The 18,990-nt window shown below is 38.8% G+C and overlaps 2 protein-coding genes across 2 annotated transcripts; both read left to right on the top strand.

The window, feature by feature from the left end:
* The first annotated feature begins 731 nt into the window (after positions 1-731).
* Positions 732-1,232, top strand: LOC111391572 (BON1-associated protein 2-like). The gene has a single exon (XM_023016810.1). The coding sequence runs from the start codon at positions 732-734 to the stop codon at positions 1,230-1,232; it is 501 nt and encodes a 166-aa protein (XP_022872578.1).
* A 10,307-nt stretch (positions 1,233-11,539) lies between these two features.
* LOC111391570 lies at positions 11,540-13,573 on the top strand. The gene is made up of 6 exons (XM_023016809.1): positions 11,540-11,613; positions 11,678-11,891; positions 12,099-12,175; positions 12,524-12,585; positions 12,696-13,068; positions 13,369-13,573. Exons 1-6 carry the CDS (start codon positions 11,540-11,542, stop codon positions 13,571-13,573), a joined length of 1,005 nt encoding a protein of 334 aa, XP_022872577.1.
* Positions 13,574-18,990: the final 5,417 nt, after the last annotated feature.

Raw genomic sequence — 18,990 nt, 5'->3', positions numbered from 1 at the left:
AAGAGGTCTTTTAAGTATTATATTATTGTTAAAAAGGTACAAAGTGGAAGAAATATTGTAAGTGCATTTTAAGCATTATTACTGTTATTTATGCTAAATCATAAAAAATTTGATTAAGAAAGATTTGCATTATTCAAAACATAAAAAAGGAGTTTGTTTTATTTTTAAAAATAGAGGGACATCTCTAATAATCTCATCAATAATGAGAAGTATGATATTTAAACTTATATATAATTATTAAAATGTGAATGGTTCTTTAAAATTGTCATAAACCTTAGAGGAGATAATCATTGTTCAGATTCGAAATAATAGAGGTTTATATAATTATTTAAAAAGTGAGTAGTTTTTTTTTTAAATTATCAGAAACTTTAGGGGTGTCTCTATTAACACGTCGTTTCTATTTTTAAATATGTGGCAACGCTGAATTAGAACTGAACGAGTAAAATTCAACAAACCAACCACATTTTTGTTTCCATATTCTGCACTGTATGCCACGCGGTTTGACAACAAATCATCTCACACATTTCCCTTTGACCGTTCCACGCGCCGCTCAATTTCCTTCTTCCCGCTTCTTTCTCTGTTGTTTCTCCCCAGCTTCCTCTTGCAAATATATAAATACAAACCCTATTATTCAATAATCCACACATTATCAAATCTTCGTCTTGCATATATATATATATACGAGAAAAGATTCTCTCTGTAAAACCCATACTTCTGGTTTTTGTTTTGAAATGGAGAAGGCATCGTCAAGAGTGATAGAAGTTACAGTGATTACTGGTGAAGATTTGCGGGTTAACAGGAGAAACCCAGTGAAGAAAAATGCCTTTGTGATCGTAAGATCGGACCCATTAAATGCTAAATCCACAGGGATGAATACAGATGGCGGATGCAATCCCATATGGAACGAGAAGTTGGTCATGGATTTGCCTATGCATGCAAATTTTATTACCGTGGAAGTTCATTCAGGTAGCAAAATCATTGGGATAGCAAGAATTCCGTTGTCGGACTTTATGGGAGGGTATTTACCGGCAAACTATTTGAGTTTTCTGAGTTATAGGCTGAGGGATGACAACGGTGAGAAGAATGGGATTATTAATCTGGCTGTGAAAGTGAGTGGGCAGACAAATATGAGCTGCGCCGCCAGTTGTTCGAGGCCGTGGTTTGGTGGTCCGATGAACGAGAAGGTTTCTAATGGGACAGTAACCGGAATTCCAGTTTCTTACGGAATTTGAGTGCTTAATTTATTGTTTATACTATGGAAAATTTGTATATTGATTCATTGATTCAAGAAAAACATTGATTATTGATACATTCATTTCACAAATTTTGTGTAGTTATTTGATAAGTGAGTACACTTATTCGAACCTTAAAACATAGATATTTCGAATTTTTTTGATTAAATATGGCCTAATTTATATATATTTCATTGATTAGTTGAAAATCAATGATAGGAAGCTAAATTGAAAGAAAGAAGTTAAAAATGACAAAATTCAAAACGAAGATTGAAAATTTCATGGGTTCAATTGGATGCGATTAGAATGGATCAATATGACATGAAGAGAAGACTTAAAAGACTCAATAGGGAGCCAAAGCTCTAACTGGCGCAGCTGCGCGGTGGAAAATTGGGGCCTTCTTGAGAAAATTTCCTGTTTTCATTAAATTCTTTCTAAACCCCAATTTTAAATGTGATTTTCAACCAGTTTTCGAGAAATATAAATTCAAAACATCATAATGCATTGAAGAGAACCTCTCATTACAAATTATATCAATCAACATCATCAAAGAAATGCCAATTCATCATACTTTTGGAAAAATCAAGAAGCAATTGCAAGAATTCAATTAATTGACGATCAAATCTTGGTTCTTGGGTACGAAGTGGAAGACGCAACTGGAAATCATAATGAAATCATTGAAGAGATTCAAGACTAATCATCCTCTTCATATTCAATTAATCAAAATTCCAGTGATGTTTTATTGATTAATTATGATTGATTACGATTCTGCAATGCTAGATTAGGTTTTCAATTACTAAGACATGGATGAACCCTTTATTATGAAGTTTTAATATAATTTGATAATTTGAAGTTCAATATGTGTTTTATTCATAGATGATTGTTGTAAGATTTAATACTTTTCAATTATCTGATCACCAATTGGATTGATTTGTGAATTTTATTGATTCTCGAGAGACAATAGGTCAAACAACACTTTATAACAACTATTATAAAGTTTCTAACTTCTAATAAAAAGGGGAAGGATGGTCTACTATTCATGCAATAGTAAATAAATCCAATTTTACTATGTATGGTATCATTTTTTATTTTCTATTTTGTTTATGTCAAACAAACGTTCTTCCACACATCACCCCATTAGCATTAAAAAAATAATAATAATTTTAGTAAATATAAATTGTCATGAGCCAAAAAAAAAAAAAAAAACTCATCACACATGAGCTTTTAAAAAAATAAAAAAAAAAAAACTCATCACACATGAGCTTTTAAAAAAATAAAAAAAAATAAACTATCCGCACATTGCAGAGAGATGACAAACCATGTGTGAAGTAAAAAAGAAGAAAAAACTCTCCGCATAGTGTGGAGAGATGGCAAATCATATGCAGAGAGTTCCAACTCTCCGTACAGTGCGAAATAAAAAAAATCTTTCCGCACAGTGTGAAGAGATGGCATTCTGTACGGACACTGTCCTCACAAAGTGCGGACTCTTCGTACGGTGAGAAGTAAAAAATGCAAAAAAAAAAAAAACTTCGCACAGTGCGGAGAGTTGGCAAACTCTCCGTACAGTGCGAAGTTATAAAAAAAAAACCCTCTCCGCACAGTGATTGTCACGTGCGTTACACGAATTTTACATTTATCGTATTTTTATTAGTGTATGAATTTTAGTTTTTTGGAAAGTTTTTGAAGCAATATCTATAAATATTTTCATGATATAAGAAAATAATTGTAAATTAATTTTACAATTGCATAACAGTATTGTGTCATCTAAAAAAAATATACTTATATATTTCATACTTGAATAAGAAATATACGAGGTTATACAAATTCTTTTGCTTGTATTCTTTGACAGTATTGATATGATTGAGTTGAATGTGAAGATTATATTTCTAAATTTTGTGTAATTCAAAATTAGAAAATTGAAGATTGAGCACCATATTCATATATATTTATATTTTGTATTTCATATATATTTCATATATATTTTATGCTATGTTGAAAAAATAAAAATCTGGAAATTTTTTTAAAATTCGATTTGGTAAGTGAATGTACGGTATTCTACATTCTCGGTATTTGTAAATGCAAAAATCGGTATATAAAAATACAGTAAACTGCAAATACGGTAGGCACCGTATACGATAAGTTGCAAATACAGTAGGCAGTATATACAATAAGGTGAAAATACGGTAAGTTGTTTGTAACTACGGTAGGCTGCAAATACGGTAGGCAATATATACGGTAAATTATTTGCAAATGCGGTAGACTGCAAATACAGTAAGTGCAAATACGGTAGGCAGCATATACGGTAAGTTGCTTACAAATACGGTAAGCTGCATATATAGATTTATAATTTGTTATAAATATATAAAATTTATTTAATATTGAATTTCTTAAGTATTAAATGTTGTAATTCAATATTGTTTCTTTTTTTTATAATTGTATTTCCGAGAATTTAAAGAAAAAAGTGGTTATGAAATTGCTAATTTTTAAATGTGTTTTTTTGTTGAAAATAAAAATGATTTTTTTATATTATTTGCAAAAAAAAAATTATTTTAATTTTATTAGCGTAATAAGAAGATTTATTATGCATTTTTATTTTTTGCATTTTATGAATAATTTTGTTTATGGTGATTGACAAATATTCTTTCACACACACATTATGTCAACAACGTTAAAAAAATAATAATAATTTTAGTATATATAAACTCTATAAGACAAAAAAATAAAAAAAATCTCCGCATATGAGAAAAAAAGACTCCGCAAAGTGCGAAGAGATGACAAACTATCTCTCCGCACAGTGTGAAGAGAAAAACAAAAACTCTCGGGACTTTATTTGCAAGTTCCAAGAGGCCTTTTCTCAAACAATTTTTGAGCAATGCATTGAACACTTTAATTCCTGGCCTACAACTCGAAAGTATAATTTCATTAAAAATTGTATCCATTTCTAATGTCCAAGAGCTGTTATCAAGCAAGTGTAAAATATTGAATTTGGGTGGTACCCTAGAGCCTCCATTTACGAAAGCAATGTCATTGTACTATCAATATTTCATTTTTTGCACAACTCACATATTGTTTCATTGTATGAATTACGAGAAAGCTTCCTTCCAATACCATAAATATGATTTGTATGCTAAGAAATTGAGTTGTGACTGAAATTTAAAGAAGACATAATCGATTTTGAGCCATGTTTTTGGACTATGTTTCGTTGTATATACAAAAATTTTACAATCTTGAATTTTGACTTGTAATTAAGGAATTTGAAAACAACTCTCCGCACTGTGCGGAGAGCTGGTTGATCATCTCTCCGCACTGTGCGGAGTGTTTTTTTACACTCCACACTGTGCGAAGAGTTTACCAACTCTCCACACATGGTTCAACTCTGTCCACACTGTGTGGAGATATTTTTTTCTTTTCACACTTTTTTTTTACTTCGCATATGGTTCAACTCTTTACGTACTATGCAGAGAGTTTTTCATTTCTCCGCATTGTGCCGAAAATTTTACTATGGTGCGGACCAACTTTCCGCATAGTGAGGAGAGTTTTTTTTTGTCATCTCTCTGCACTGTGTGGAGAAGTTTTTTTTTTAACTCCGCATATGGTTCAACTCTCTCCGCACTGTGCAGAGAGATTTTTTTCTCTCTGCACATTTTTTTATTTTTTATTTTCACTCCACGTTGTACGGAGAGTTTTTTTTCAATTTTACAATATTTAATTACACAAAATTTAGAAATATAATTTTCACGTTCAATTCAATCATATCAACACTATCAAAGAATATAAACAAAATAGTTTGTATATTTCTTATTCAAGCATGAAATATACAAGTATATTTTTTCTAAATAACATACTGCTATACAATTGTAAAAATAATTTACAATTATTTTTTTATATCATAGAAATATTTTTAGATATTGCTTCAAAAACTTTCCAAAAAAACTAAAATTCATACACTAATAAAAATACGATAAATACAAAATTCGTGCAACGCACGTGATAGCGACTAGTGATAGAGATAAAGATATTACGCTATACTTTGCGTACTTTTTAGAGACGTTCTAATAATTTTAATGCATACTTTTATATTCGCATCTGTTGACCTCGAAAATTGGATCATCCACGTGGTCAACCGATAGCCACTCCACGTATTCCTCCCTGTGCACAATCAACGCCCGGTCAGATGCGCACGGTTGGGACCAGCGGGGTGGCGGAAGCCGTATACACTCCGACGGTCAAGTTAGGCTCAGGTGATCGGAATAGTACTAAGGTTGTGCAAAATAATGGGGAGGAGAATATATATTTGCTTGCTATGGAGTACTAAATAGGAAGAGTTTTATTACATTTACCTCTTGCCAAGCCTTGGGTATTTATAGGTGAGGAGAGCCGTTGGATGTGAGACACGTGTATACATCTGAACGGTATGAGGCGTCTGCTCATAGGCGTCAATCAGCAGCATCTGTAGAGTGGGCGGGTAGTTACTTCTCTCGAATTGAGTTGACATAAAGTTGATAGGTCACATCAATTAGCCTCATGGAGACGTCAAATCACTTTAAACCTTAGGGACAGAAAAGATCTTGATAAGGATCTCATTCTGAAATCGGCGACGGATCCTCAGACCGGGGTCCACAGGATTTATTACGCCTCGGATTCAAGGGGTTAGGGCGCTTTGGCCAGTCCTGCAGAATTACCTATGCCTCGTAGTGTGATAGCAGGTCATCTCCATTGGTAAAGTCACATCGGAACCACTTATGGGAACCACTTCGGATGAGCGTTCCACACCTCGCCTGACATGGTGGTGGACTTTTCGAAGTAGTTCAGTTAGGGGCGTAATAGTGGTCCCCAAGTCCAGATATGAATATTTATATCAAGGGTGGACTTGTCTTCCCAATTGGGTATGTGCGCCTTGGGATGGGGACCGTGACTTGTGAGAACTTAAGGGTCGATTTTTTGTGTTCACCGAAGCGTTGATCATAGGCAGATGCGCTAAATCTTCGCCACTTTGTGAGGGAGAAAATTTACGTAAGGTCGAGGTGCTAACGAGCTAGACGATGTGTGGGGAGATGGACAACGCAGCGATCGAGGCGATAATCAACAGGGGACTCCGCGTCAAGTGCGCCTAAACTTTGTAAAGTTGAGTGAGGAGCTCATCTACCATCGGTGCGCTGACCCATAGGGGACGACGCGTTGGGAGATGGCTAAAGCTTTGTAAAGCTTAGGAGGGAACGCAGCGACCAAGGCCATGACCAACAAGGGACTCCGTGTCAGGTGTGCCTAAGCTTTATAAAGTTAAATGAGGAGCTCATCTGTCATCGGTGCACTGACCCACAGGGGACGACGCGTTGGGAGATGGCCAAAACTTTGTAAAGCTTAGGAGGGAACGCAGCGACCGAGGCGATGACCAACAGGGGACTTCGTGTCAGGTGCGCCTAAACTTTGTAAAGTTGAGTGAGGAGCTCATTTGCCACCGGTGCGCTGACCCATAGGGGACTTCGTGTTAGGTGCACCTAAGCATTGTAAAGTTGAGCGAGAAGTTCATTCCGAGGCGGGCGTATACGACGTTAAATGATTTGACAGCTGTTGCGTATTTCCAAGGTAACAGTTGGGTACAGCGCCCATTTCCCTAAAAGGCTGTTGCGGCTACTTATTGTTGACGGCTGGTGGTGACCGAGGTGACGCGTTATATGCGAGCGTGAGGGTTACAACAAAATCTTAGGCATAAATCAAATTTGGCGTTTCATTTCAACGGCCTAGATTGATTGCATTTGAATTCAACGGTGGGGATTAGTTGGAGCGCTCTATAAAAGACGAACTTCAGCGTTTTTTGGAGTTTTTACTCTTGTGAAAATAGAAAATCCCATTACTCTCAAATCTCTTTGCGATTTCCGGAGTTCTTCAAGCATTTCCGGCATGAACTTTGATTTTTCGATGACCACACACCACATTTTGACCGTTTTCGGCTGGGGAACAATCAAACTCATAAGTTTTAGTAACTATTTTGAGATATTTTCTTTCTAAAAATGGCTTCTGAGGGTAGTGCTAGTTCGGGGAGTGGGCTGGAGTTAGTACGGATGGACAAGCCCATTGTGGTGACCTCTTCCGAAGTAGCCGAAGCGATACTTGGGGGGGAGAACATTTGGAAGAGGCCGAATAGCCTAGTAGACAACTCTGTGCATTGGGGGGGGCATCGGATTACCCCTCCAAGTTAAAGGAGGTCGACCTAAAAAGACTTAGAACTGAATATAGGATACCGGATAGCATAGACTTGATCCTCCCTGAGCCTGACAAGAGAGCCTGCTACCCTAGGCCAAGGTGTGTGGCGATAAGTGAGACGATCCTTAGGGCTGGCCTTAGGCATCCAATTTACCCATTTTCCAGATGGTGCTTAGGTCTTACGGCTTAGCATCAACCCAACTGAATCCGAACTCCTGGAGCCAAATGGTGGGCTCCTGGATGTTATGGAAAGAGGCGTCACTAGGGGTGGAGTTGCCTTTCTCTGTTTTTCAGACCCTCTACATCCCAAAAGTAACAGCCGAGGGAGATGAGATCAGGGGCTGGTATTACCTGACCTCTTAGGGTTCACACACTCCATTCGTGCTCGATCTACCAAGCTCCATCAAGGAGTGGAAGGGCTCGTGGTGTTGGGCTACTGGGAGATGGGACATGATGGAGGGAGACCCCGTGGCACCTCTTATGGTCCCCACGAAGTACTCGTCACTTAGTGAGTATTGTAGCCATATTTCTTATTTTATTTCTCTTCGGTTCGGATTATAACTAACAATCGTATTCATTTTTTGAAGACACTCTTCCTCGGTGCGAGCTGTCCTCCGACGATTTTGAGATCATCTACGTGATCTATCAGCTGTCTCCGAAGAAGAGGTCATTCCATCGGCTGATCAGAAAGAACCTCCATTTTGTGACGCACGACCTGATGGTCTCACAAGGTAATATCTCGAAACGAATACCTTTGAATATTTTCGAGTCGTTTACACTTGTACTAATACTACTTGTTTCTTGCAGATAACTTCAATAAGAAGATGCCCCTCCGGCCCGACTTCAAAACAATACAGAAGATGATGGCCAAGGCGAGGGCCTTGAAGACGTTCTCCTCCTCTTACAAGAAGCAGATGGAGGACTTAGTGGATGCCAGCAAGAGGCTCCCGCCTCCGACGAAGGAGGAGGTGCCCGAGGATCTAGAGGCGAATATGCTTCAGAAGGGTACGAAACCTGCCGCCCCTTCAAAGCGGTCTATGGTGGCGTGGCCATCCCCAGTTCTGAGGCAAACCACAATTCCTACCATGGTGGCCATTTTGGAGAGAACGTCCGCACCATCAGAGGCTTTCCCTGCTCCGGCCAAGGCGTTAGTTGCTGCCATCCCTCTTGTCCAGGTGCCGGGACAGCCTAAGAAGAAAAGAGCTCGTCCCTCAAAGGAGGTGGACTTCTTGGGCTCGAACTCCGAGGAGCCAGTTAAAGAAGTACCGGAAGCTCTCCTCCCAGAAACAGCTGTAGTGGTGGTGGTCCACAATAAGTATTGGACTGAAGAATGGAGGGACCACACCGCCTTTTGCACAGCCGATAGCCAGCATTACTACTTGGAATGACCTAGCTCAGAAGTTCTATACTAAGTTTTTCCCACCAGCCAAGATTGCGAAGCTAAAGCACGACATATCTATCTTCAGGCAAGGTGAATCTGAGAATTTTGATGAGGCTTGGAACAGATTCAAAAATCTACTAAGGAAGTGTCCGCACCACGGGATTAGCAAGGGACTTCAGGTCCAATATTTCTATGCAGGGCTACTTCCAGCTTTCAAGAGTATGTTCGACTCTTCAGCTAATGGGTCATTGTCCACAAAAACAATTGATGAAGCATTGAAGTTATATGAGACAATGGCTACAACCTCAACAATGTGGACCATGGAACGAGCAGTACCAAAGAAGACACCAGGAGTTTATGAAGTGGATGTATATTCAGCGTTATCTGCCAAGATTGACTCCTTATTTCACAAGGTGGAAAACATTACCCAGTCAGCTAATGCAGCGCAGACAAAGAAGGCAAATTGTGAGGAATGTGGAACTGAGCATGTGACAGCAGAATGCCCAATTTTGACACAAGGAAAAGAGCAAGCAGATTTTGCTCAATTGGGACAACGCCAGCAGAATAATGTGTATGGAGAGACCTTCAACCCAAGCTGGAAAAAGCACCCCAACTTTTCTTGGAGCAACCAAAATCAGAACAGGCCACAAGGGCAATACCAACAACAAGAGAAGAAGGCTCAATTGGAAGAAATGTTCGGCAAATTCATGGAACAGACCAACCAATATATGGAGGCGAACAACCAATTCATGAAGAAGACAGAAACTACTCTTCAGGACCAAAATGCAGCCATTAAGAATTTGGAAACTTAGATAGGACAGATGGCAGTTGCATTAACAGGTAGAGCATGTCTCCTGAAATAGAAAAGAATTTGGAGCAGGAAGAACAGACAGAAGAGCCAACACCGAGAGCAAATAAAGGAAACTCAAGGGATAAAGAAACTGTAGCTGTGAACCCCTATGAGCCACCCATACCATTCCCACAGAGGCTGAAGAAGCAAAGGATGGAACAGCAATACAAGAAGTTTCTCGAGGTCTTCAAGAAGCTTCATATCAACATCCCATTCGCTGAAGCACTGGTTTAGATGCCTAGCTATACAAAACTCCTGAAAGACATCCTATCAAACAAAAGGAATCTAGGAGATCATGAGACGGTTATGCTAACAGAGGAGTGCAGTGCCAGGATTCAGAGAAAGCTCCCGCTAAAATTGAAAAATCCAGGGAGTTTCACTGTCCCTTGTACCATTGGTAAATTTTATTTTGATAAAGTTTTATGTGATCTTGGTGCAAGTATTAACTTAATGCCATTTTCTGTTTTCAGGAAATTAGAATTGGGAGAAGCTAAAGCTACCACGGTGACCTTACAGCTGGTTGACGGATCATTAACACATCCACGAGGAATAATTGAAAACGTTTTGGTTAAAGTGGAGAAGTTCATATTCCCAGCAGACTTTCTGATTCTGGATATGGAAGAAGATAAAGATGTTCCTTTAATACTGGGCAGACCATTCTTAGTCACAGGCAGAGCTTTGATCGACGTTCAGAGTGGGCAGTTGATACTGAGATTGGGAGAAGAACAGGTTTCATTCAATGTCTTCAAGTCCATGAAACTGCCAATAGAGACTGACAGATGTTTCAGGGTTGACATGATTGATAAAATGATTGTAGAGTCATTTACACTGCAAAACCCATCAGATGCATTGGAAGCCTGCATTGCATATTCTAAATTCACGAATTCTGATTCTGAAGACATAGAAATGTGTGCAAGGCTTTTGGAGTCCAACCCACCTTACACGCGGAAACGATACTTTAAGGAGCTTGGGACAGGGCCAGAGAAATCACAGCCATCTATTCTGAAGCCACCAAAGTTGGAACTCAAGCAGCTGTCCCCACACTTAAGATATGCATATTTGGGGGAGTCCAATACACTTCCAGTTATAATTTCAAACATGGTTAGTGAAGTGGAGGAGAAAAAACTTCTTAGGGTGCTTCGAGATAACAAGCAAGCAATTGGGTGGACCATAGCTGATATCAAAGGGATCAGTCCTTCCTTATGTATGCATAAAATTCTCATGGAGGAGAATTTTTGACCAACAGTTGAAAGTCAAAGAAGGCTAAAGCTAAACATGAAGGAGGTAGTAAGAGCTCAGGTGATCAAACTTCTGGATGCTGGAATAATCTACCCGATATCAGATAGTAAATGGACTAGTCCAGTGCAAGTTGTGCCCAAGAAAGGAGGAATTACAGTGGTTTAGAATGAAAAGAATAAGTTGATTCCGACAAGGACGGTAACAGGGTGGAGAGTTTGCATTGATTACCGCAAACTAAATAGCGCTACAAGGAAAGATCATTTCCCTCTTCCGTTTATAGATCAGATGTTGGAGAGATTGGCAGGCCATTCCCATTACTGCTTTCTGGATGGGTATTCGGGTTATAATCAGATACCAGTGGCACCAGATGATTAAGAGAAGACCACCTTCACATGCCCATATGGCACCTTTGCATACCGAAGAATGCCATTTGGACTTTACAACGCTCCTGCCACATTTCAGCGATGCATGATGGCAATTTTCTCAGATATGGTAGAGAGATTCATTGAAATCTTTATGGATGACTTCTCGGTCTTTGGGACCTCATTTGATGAGTGCTTGGATCACTTAAATTTGGTTTTGCAAAGATGCAGAGAAACGAACTTAGTATTGAACTGGGAGAAATGTCATTTCATGGTTCAAGAGGGAATAGTCTTGAGACATAGAGTATCGGCAAAGGGGATAAAGGTGGATAAGGTAAATTTCAGGTTATTGAGAAATTACCACCACCTACATCAGTAAAAGGAGTTCGAAGTTTCCTTGGGCATGCAGGTTTTACAGGAGGTTTATAAAGGACTTCTCCAAAATCACCAAGCCTCTGTCCAACTTGTTAATGAAAGAGGTATCTTTTGAGTTTGATGAGGTATGTTTGATAGCGTTCAATACTCTGAAGGAAAAACTCACAACAGCGCCTGTGATTGTGTCACCTGATTGGGATTTGCCCTTTGAGCTAATGTGTGATGCGAGTGATGATGCAGTTGGTACGGTATTGGGACAAAGAAAGAATAAAATCTTTCATGTGATATACTATGCAAGTAGAACTTTGAACGACGCCCAAATCAACTATGCGACGATCGAGAAGGAATTGCTAGCTGTGGTTCATGCATTCGACAAGTTTAGATCGTATCTTGTTGGGTCTAAGGTTATCGTCTACACAGATCATGCCGCTCTGAAGTATCTTATGACAAAGAAGGATGCTAAGCCGAGATTGATCCGTTGGATATTGTTGTTGCAAGAGTTCGATATTGAGATCAAGGATAAAAGGGCACTGTAAATGTGGTAGCCGACCACCTATCAAGATTGGAACGGGATGAACCTGAGATGTCAGTTGACATCAATGAAATCTTTCCAAATGAGCAAATTTTTTGAGTAGAAATAGTCACATGGTAAGCTGATATCGTTAACTACCTTGCTAAGTCCATCCCGCCACCAAACTATTCTAGCCATCAAAGAAAGAAGTTCTTCGCAGAGCTGAAGTATTACTTTTGGGAGGATCCCATTCTCTACAAAAGAGGCGCAGATCAGATAATCAGAAGATGTATTCCTGAAGATGAAGTACCTGATATTCTAGAACATTGTCACTCTTCTGCATATGCTGGGCATTTTGGAGCTTCAAAGACTGCTGCAAAGATACTACAGTCGGGTTTCTACTGGCCTACTTTATTCAGAGACACATTCGAGTATGTGAAGAGATGCGATAAATGTCAACGAACCGGAAATATCTCAAGAAGAAATGAGATGCCACTAAATTACATTTTGGAGGTTGAAATATTTGATGTATGGAGAATAGACTTCATGGGACCTTTCCCCCCATCGTACTCAAATCAATATATCTTGGTGGCCGTTGACTATGTCTCTAAGTGGGTGGAAGCCGTTGCATTGCTTACTAACGACACGAAAGTGGTGATAGAGTTCTTGAAGAAGTACATATTTACAAGATATGATACACTAAGGGCAATAATAAGTGATGGAGGCAAACACTTCATAAATCGTCAATTAGAGCAGCTGTTGAACAAATATGGGGTGAAACATAAAGTAGCAACTCCATATCATCCACAAACCAATGGGCAAGTTGAAGTTTCGAACAGACAGTTAAAGAGAATACTGGAAGTTACAGTGAATTCATCCCGAAAAGATTGGTCTAAGAAGCTTGACGATGCACTGTGGGCTTACAGAACAGCATTTAAGACACCAATAGGAAAGTCTCCATACCGCCTGATTTTTGGGAAAGCGTGTCATCTTCCATTGGAGTTGGAGCATCGAGCATATTGGGCTATGAAACAGTTGAATATGGATCTCAAGGCTGCTGGTGAAAAACGACTGCTGCAACTTAATGAATTGGATGAGATGAGAATGGAAGCTTATGAGAACTCAAAGTTGATCAAGGAGTGCACCAAAAGATGGCATGATTTAAACATTCAGAGGTGAGAGTTTGAAGTTGGCCAGAAAGTGTTATTGTACAGTTCTAGACTCAAACTCTTCCCAGGAAAGCTAAGAACAAGGTGGTCGGGTCCCTATACCATAACTAAGGTGATGCAGTATGGGGCTATTGAAGTGAGTCACGAGACCAAAGGCACTTTCATCGTCAATGGGCAAAGACTGAAACACTATTGGGGCTGTAATTTCCCTAAGCAGAAGTCCACTGTGCAACTCAACAACCCAACATGAAGAAAATGCAGGAAAATCGAGCTATCGACTATAAACTAGTGCTAGGTGGGAGGCAACCCACTGTATCCTTCAATTTATTTTATTACATTTATTTTGGAATTTATTTACATTTCGTATGTTTTATTAGGTCATCGATCATTCACGCATGATAGTCTAGGCACTACACGTTTATAGTTGCATGAGTCGAGGTTAAAGATAATGTTTTGGGTGTTTGAGTGTGAAGTTAAGAATTTCGGGGTTCAAAGTCGTTAGTTTTATTTTTAAGATGTTTATTTAAAAAAGAAAAAATTTGAATATGTAGAGTCGAGTCAAGTTTGGGATTATAATTATAAGTTTAAAAAAAAATTCGAATATGTAGAGTCGAGTCAAGTTTGGGGTTATAATTATAAGTTTAAAAAAAATTAATAATAATAATTTTTTGGTTGGTCCATGCGGCCGCATGGACAAAGGGTCCATGCGACTGCATGGACCCTTACCGAAACCCCGCATGGACCCTTACTGAAACCAAAAGGAGCATACAATATTACACCATGCGGTCGCATGGTATACAAGTGACGGGTTATTAACCCGTCACTTGCGAAACAACCCATTATTTTTTTTCATTTTTTTCACCCCTCAAACACGAACACACATTTTCCCCCACAATTCTAACTTCACACGATCAAATTCACTCCACTAAGCATCAACTCTTCACCCTAGAACCACATTTATCTTATCATTGCAATTGATATCAAGAAATTTTGAAGCATTCTCTCCAAGTTCATCTCCAAGGTAAGAAATTTGCTTTCCATGCAAAGTCTGAAGATTTTCTTTGATGTATTGCCATCTTCGGATTAGGTAAGTTTTACATTGTGATTGCATTGTGAATTGTTGACTAGCCCTAAGTGTAAATCAAAAGCAAAGTGAAGGAGATTTCCAATGCACACAAGGTGTTCGATTAAATGTCAATGAGGCATATGATTCTAAATTTTGAACTTTTCATTTGTGTGATGATTAACATTGTTAATGTGAGGCATACTAGATGAAAAATCTCATGGAATTTCATTGGAAAACATTAACCTCACATATATGTGCACATAACCACATAAATTGCTAAGCCATGTCAACTCACGTCACTAACTTCGTCCATGTATTTTCCTAACCAAACGACCTCCGATTGTAGTGAAATTTGGATATATGCTAGACCACAATGAGTACTTTCATATGCCCAGACCTTGTCTGGGGAAATTTTAATATTTCTCGATGATGCTTGGGGCTGAAGTTGGTCACTTGATCATGGGTCAAATTTTCAAAAAATGCATGTTAGAGTCATAATTTTGAATTTTTCTCATTAATGCAATATTAATGTTACATTGACTTCCATGCGTTGAATATTGCACATATTTTGAAGAAAGTTTGGGGGATTTGTGCTTGACATTGATATTCTTCATTGTTTCCTTATTTCACGAACTTGATACACTTCGTTCCTTATTTGTGCAGGATGCCGCCGAAGAGAACATCAAAAGGTAAAGAAAAGGTTGGTTCCTCCTCCGGCACAATCCACACCAGAGAGCTAGTAGGAGGTGTGCGAAGATTCTATGATGCCAAAACGTTAGCTCGATATGAGAACATAATATGCCAGTGGGGCATGATACCAGAGAGACAGGTCCGGTTAGAGGATTTTCGTGGTTTTGAGTTACCAAATCTGATACAAATTTGTGGATGGGAGAAGATTGTAGAAAAGCCACACCCAGTTTATGAAAGTTTAGTCCGAGAATTTTATGCAAACTTCAATAGTGAAATTGAGACTCCGGGTTCTGAACACTTACACCAGACATGGGTGCGAGGTAAGTGGATAATGTTCTCCCCAGCCGTCATTCATGACTTCTACAATCTTAATTTGGACAATGTGGTCCCGATTCCCGCTCAATTCAACTGGAATGAAGTGGTGGAGGTTCTCTTGGGAAGAGAGAATGCTTGACCCCTACCCACTGCAGAGTGGCATCAAATTGAGCTTACTCCATCCATAACCATCCTTTGGGTCTTCATGTGCCATAACATCGAACCCACATCGCATCGGACAACTTTCACGGATCAAACTACTGGGTTCACATATCATTTAGTCCGGGGATGCAAAGTTGATTTGGCTACTCTTATTTTTGACCAGATACACAATTTAGGAACCTGGGGAGATAGGCGGTCTTCGATGATTTTGCCTAGTCTGATTAGCGGGATATGTCTTGCTGCTGGTGTTATAGTTGAGGTAGGGAAAATGCCTGAGAAATCAAGCCCATTGATAAAGCTCACCACATTTGAAGCTCAGGAACGAGCTAGGATAAGGAAGAGAGAACAAGAAAGACTTGAGTAGCAAAGACAAAATGCGCAGGAAGAAGGACAAGCTGCTGAATATTTACACTTACCACAAGCCCCGCCACAGCCAGTTGAGATGGATTCGCAGCTACTTCGACAGATATTTTCCACAGCCACTGGAACTAGCAGAGACGTACAAAACCTCCAGCAGAGGTTCGAGACAATGACCACCACTGTTGAAAAAGTGCAGAGAGACCTCTACTCCTCCCGAGACTACACAAGAGGTGCTTTGAATGAAGCCACAGCTGCGAGAAGGGAAGTGGAGACTATGAACGGTAGGTTGAACATGTACGCTGGGAGAATGGATGGCATACAGTGGCGTGTGAACGAGACTTGGGATCGCTTGGGAAATATGGAAAGTACTCTTCAAGCCATTCAGGCCGAGCAAGCACAGCAGTCCGAATTGCTGAGATAAGTCCTATCCCGCCTCCCATCTCCTCCTAAAGATGATGCTGCAGGTCCCAACTTCACACCACAACCACCGCATTGATCAGGGGAGTTTTGTTAATCTCTTATTGCCAACTTGTGTCCATGTTTTAAATTCTGCCATTTTAACTTTACATTTTACATTGAGGACACTGTATTGTATAAGTTTGGGGGATGGTAGCATAATTTCAAACAAATATTCGACAAGTAATTATTTTGCATATTCACAATCCATCGTTAAGTTTGACAAGTTTTTGCATGATGCATGCTTGATGAGTGAATCTTTATGAACGTTTGCATGCTTGAGTGGGTTTGGTAGCCTTGCCGGCTATGATGTGATTATTGGACATGTATAAGCTAGAAACTGTGGATTTAGTGCAGAATGTAATTTGCTAATACTTGTTGATGCATTGCTTGACACTCTTTTGCACGCCACTCATGTCACGTGTTAAGTTATTAATTGGAATTTTAGAATAAATTAGGAGAAACCTAGAATAACCCTCTATAACATTAACCCGTAATATCACTTTAAGATAGTTTGGAGATGATTGAGCCATTGTAGGAAAACATGGAGATAAGTGGGGGCTCCGTGCATGAAATTATAATGTGTGGATTATTTAATCCCGAAAGGTGAGAAATAGGTGAAAGCTTTAAGTGAGGATGGTTTTAGAAGTCAAATGTCTAGAAAAACAAAGAAAGGGCATAAAGTAAAAATTGAAAAATTATCACTTCTCTCAAAAAGCCTTTATGACTCGAGCAAGTAAATCTGTAAGGGTTTAAAACCTGATGCCCTAAAGCCAATTGGTTTGGGAGTCATCGGCTTAAAGCTCGTTACATGGATCATATAGAAAGCAAGAAAAAAGGAGAGTTGATAAAAAGTCATCTTGTCGAGCCTTTATAACTCGAGTGAATAAGACTGCAAGGGTTTAAAACCCGATGCCCTAAAGCCAACTGATTTGGGAGTCATCGCCTAAAGCTCGTTACATGGGTTATATAGAAAGCAAATGAGAAGATGACACACAAAAAAATAAAAAATAAAAATAAAAATTAAAAAAAATTAAAAATAAAAGCCCTCGTTGGACATTTGGTTGATAGAACTATAACCTCAACGCGAAGCAAGTAGCTTAGTTTAATCCTAAAGGTTGAAGCAATCAAAAATACGGAGAGTCTCTACTTGTTGATATGTGAACTTGTAATGGTAAAATCTATCCAAACTAAGAGAGGGTAAGGATTAGAATTGTTTAAACTCCTAACCTTAGAATACACCCTGGAGAAATTGTGTGAAAAGAATACATTTGGGGATTGTGTATCTCTCGAGTGACGTAAGGATAAATTTGACCACTATGGGTCTGGGATTTACTGATCATAAGCTTGATATGTTGGCATGAGTTCACACACACACGTTGAGTATTGCATTTGATGAGTAAAGGTTGATTCAATTCTCGCACTCTTGATATTGTTTCTATTATTATTACTAAGTCCAATCCTGAGACACGGTAAGCTATTAAGCCATGTTTGTTTAGCATTAAGTCACTACATTGTTTGAGGACAAACAATAGTTTAAGTTTGGGGGATTTGATAAGTGTGTTTTTACACACTTATTTAGCTCACAAACATGACTTAAACATGGACGAAGTAGTTGAATTATGACTTAATCTTGTTAAATTCATGCTATGTAGGTGTTTCTATGGAAAAGATGGAATTCAGAAGAAAAGAGCCGAAAAAGGACCAAAACGGAACAAAGCGATAGTTCGGGGACCAAGTTACAAATAATCCATAGATGAGACGGGAAATGGAATGAAGATTCGAGAGTGTTAGAGCTCAATCGGATGAGGAAAGGAGTCACGAGGTGAAATATGGTCGAAGTATTATCAAGTATCAACTTTCATGCGAAAAAGTTATGCTCGTGATTTTGAGTCTCTACTTGAGATCCATTTTTGGCATAGTAAACAATAGAATTTGAGGAAGCCTATTTCTATCAAAAGTGTACATCTTTGAGTTTTCTTCCCAATTCACTTTAAATCACTTCAATTGGAGATTGGGAGAGAAAGTTATGATCAAAATATTGAAAGCTATCCAAAGGAAAATTTTTATAACCATGCGGCCGCATGGTTATAATTCCTTGCAGCCGCACAGGGTCTAGCAGGGTTTCAATTGAGCTGAAAAATTGAACCATGAGGTCGCATGGTTTAACACCATGCGGTCGCATGGCTTTAAATTCAATAAAAAATCTGAACTTCTGTTTTTAATTGAAACTCTTTCGGGGCTCCGTGAGGACATGATATAAAAGTCAAAATTCATCAGAAGTAGGGCAGAACGTCCAGGGAGAAGAAGAATACAACTTTTGGAGGCAAGAAACACGAACTTGAAGCCGATTTCACAAGGATTCAAAGGAGTTTTCAAGGTTTTATTCAAGATTTCAGATTTCAAGAACTTTCATGCGGGTCTTCTTCTTTCTATTCATTAATTTCATTTTGTTTTCTGTAATTATGAATCTTCTAGGCTAGGGTTTCAATTACTAGGTGATCGATGAACCGTTGTTTGTCTATATTTCATGAACTTGATATAAAGATTCGTTGGATAATTTGATTGATTTACATGCATTAATTTTCTTCCGCAATTAGTGGCCAATGATTGTGTGA

Source organism: Olea europaea, unplaced genomic scaffold (assembly GCF_002742605.1).
Source record: "Olea europaea var. sylvestris unplaced genomic scaffold, O_europaea_v1 scaffold806, whole genome shotgun sequence".
NCBI lineage: Eukaryota > Viridiplantae > Streptophyta > Magnoliopsida > Lamiales > Oleaceae > Olea > Olea europaea.
This window is presented reverse-complemented; position numbering and strand designations above follow the sequence as displayed.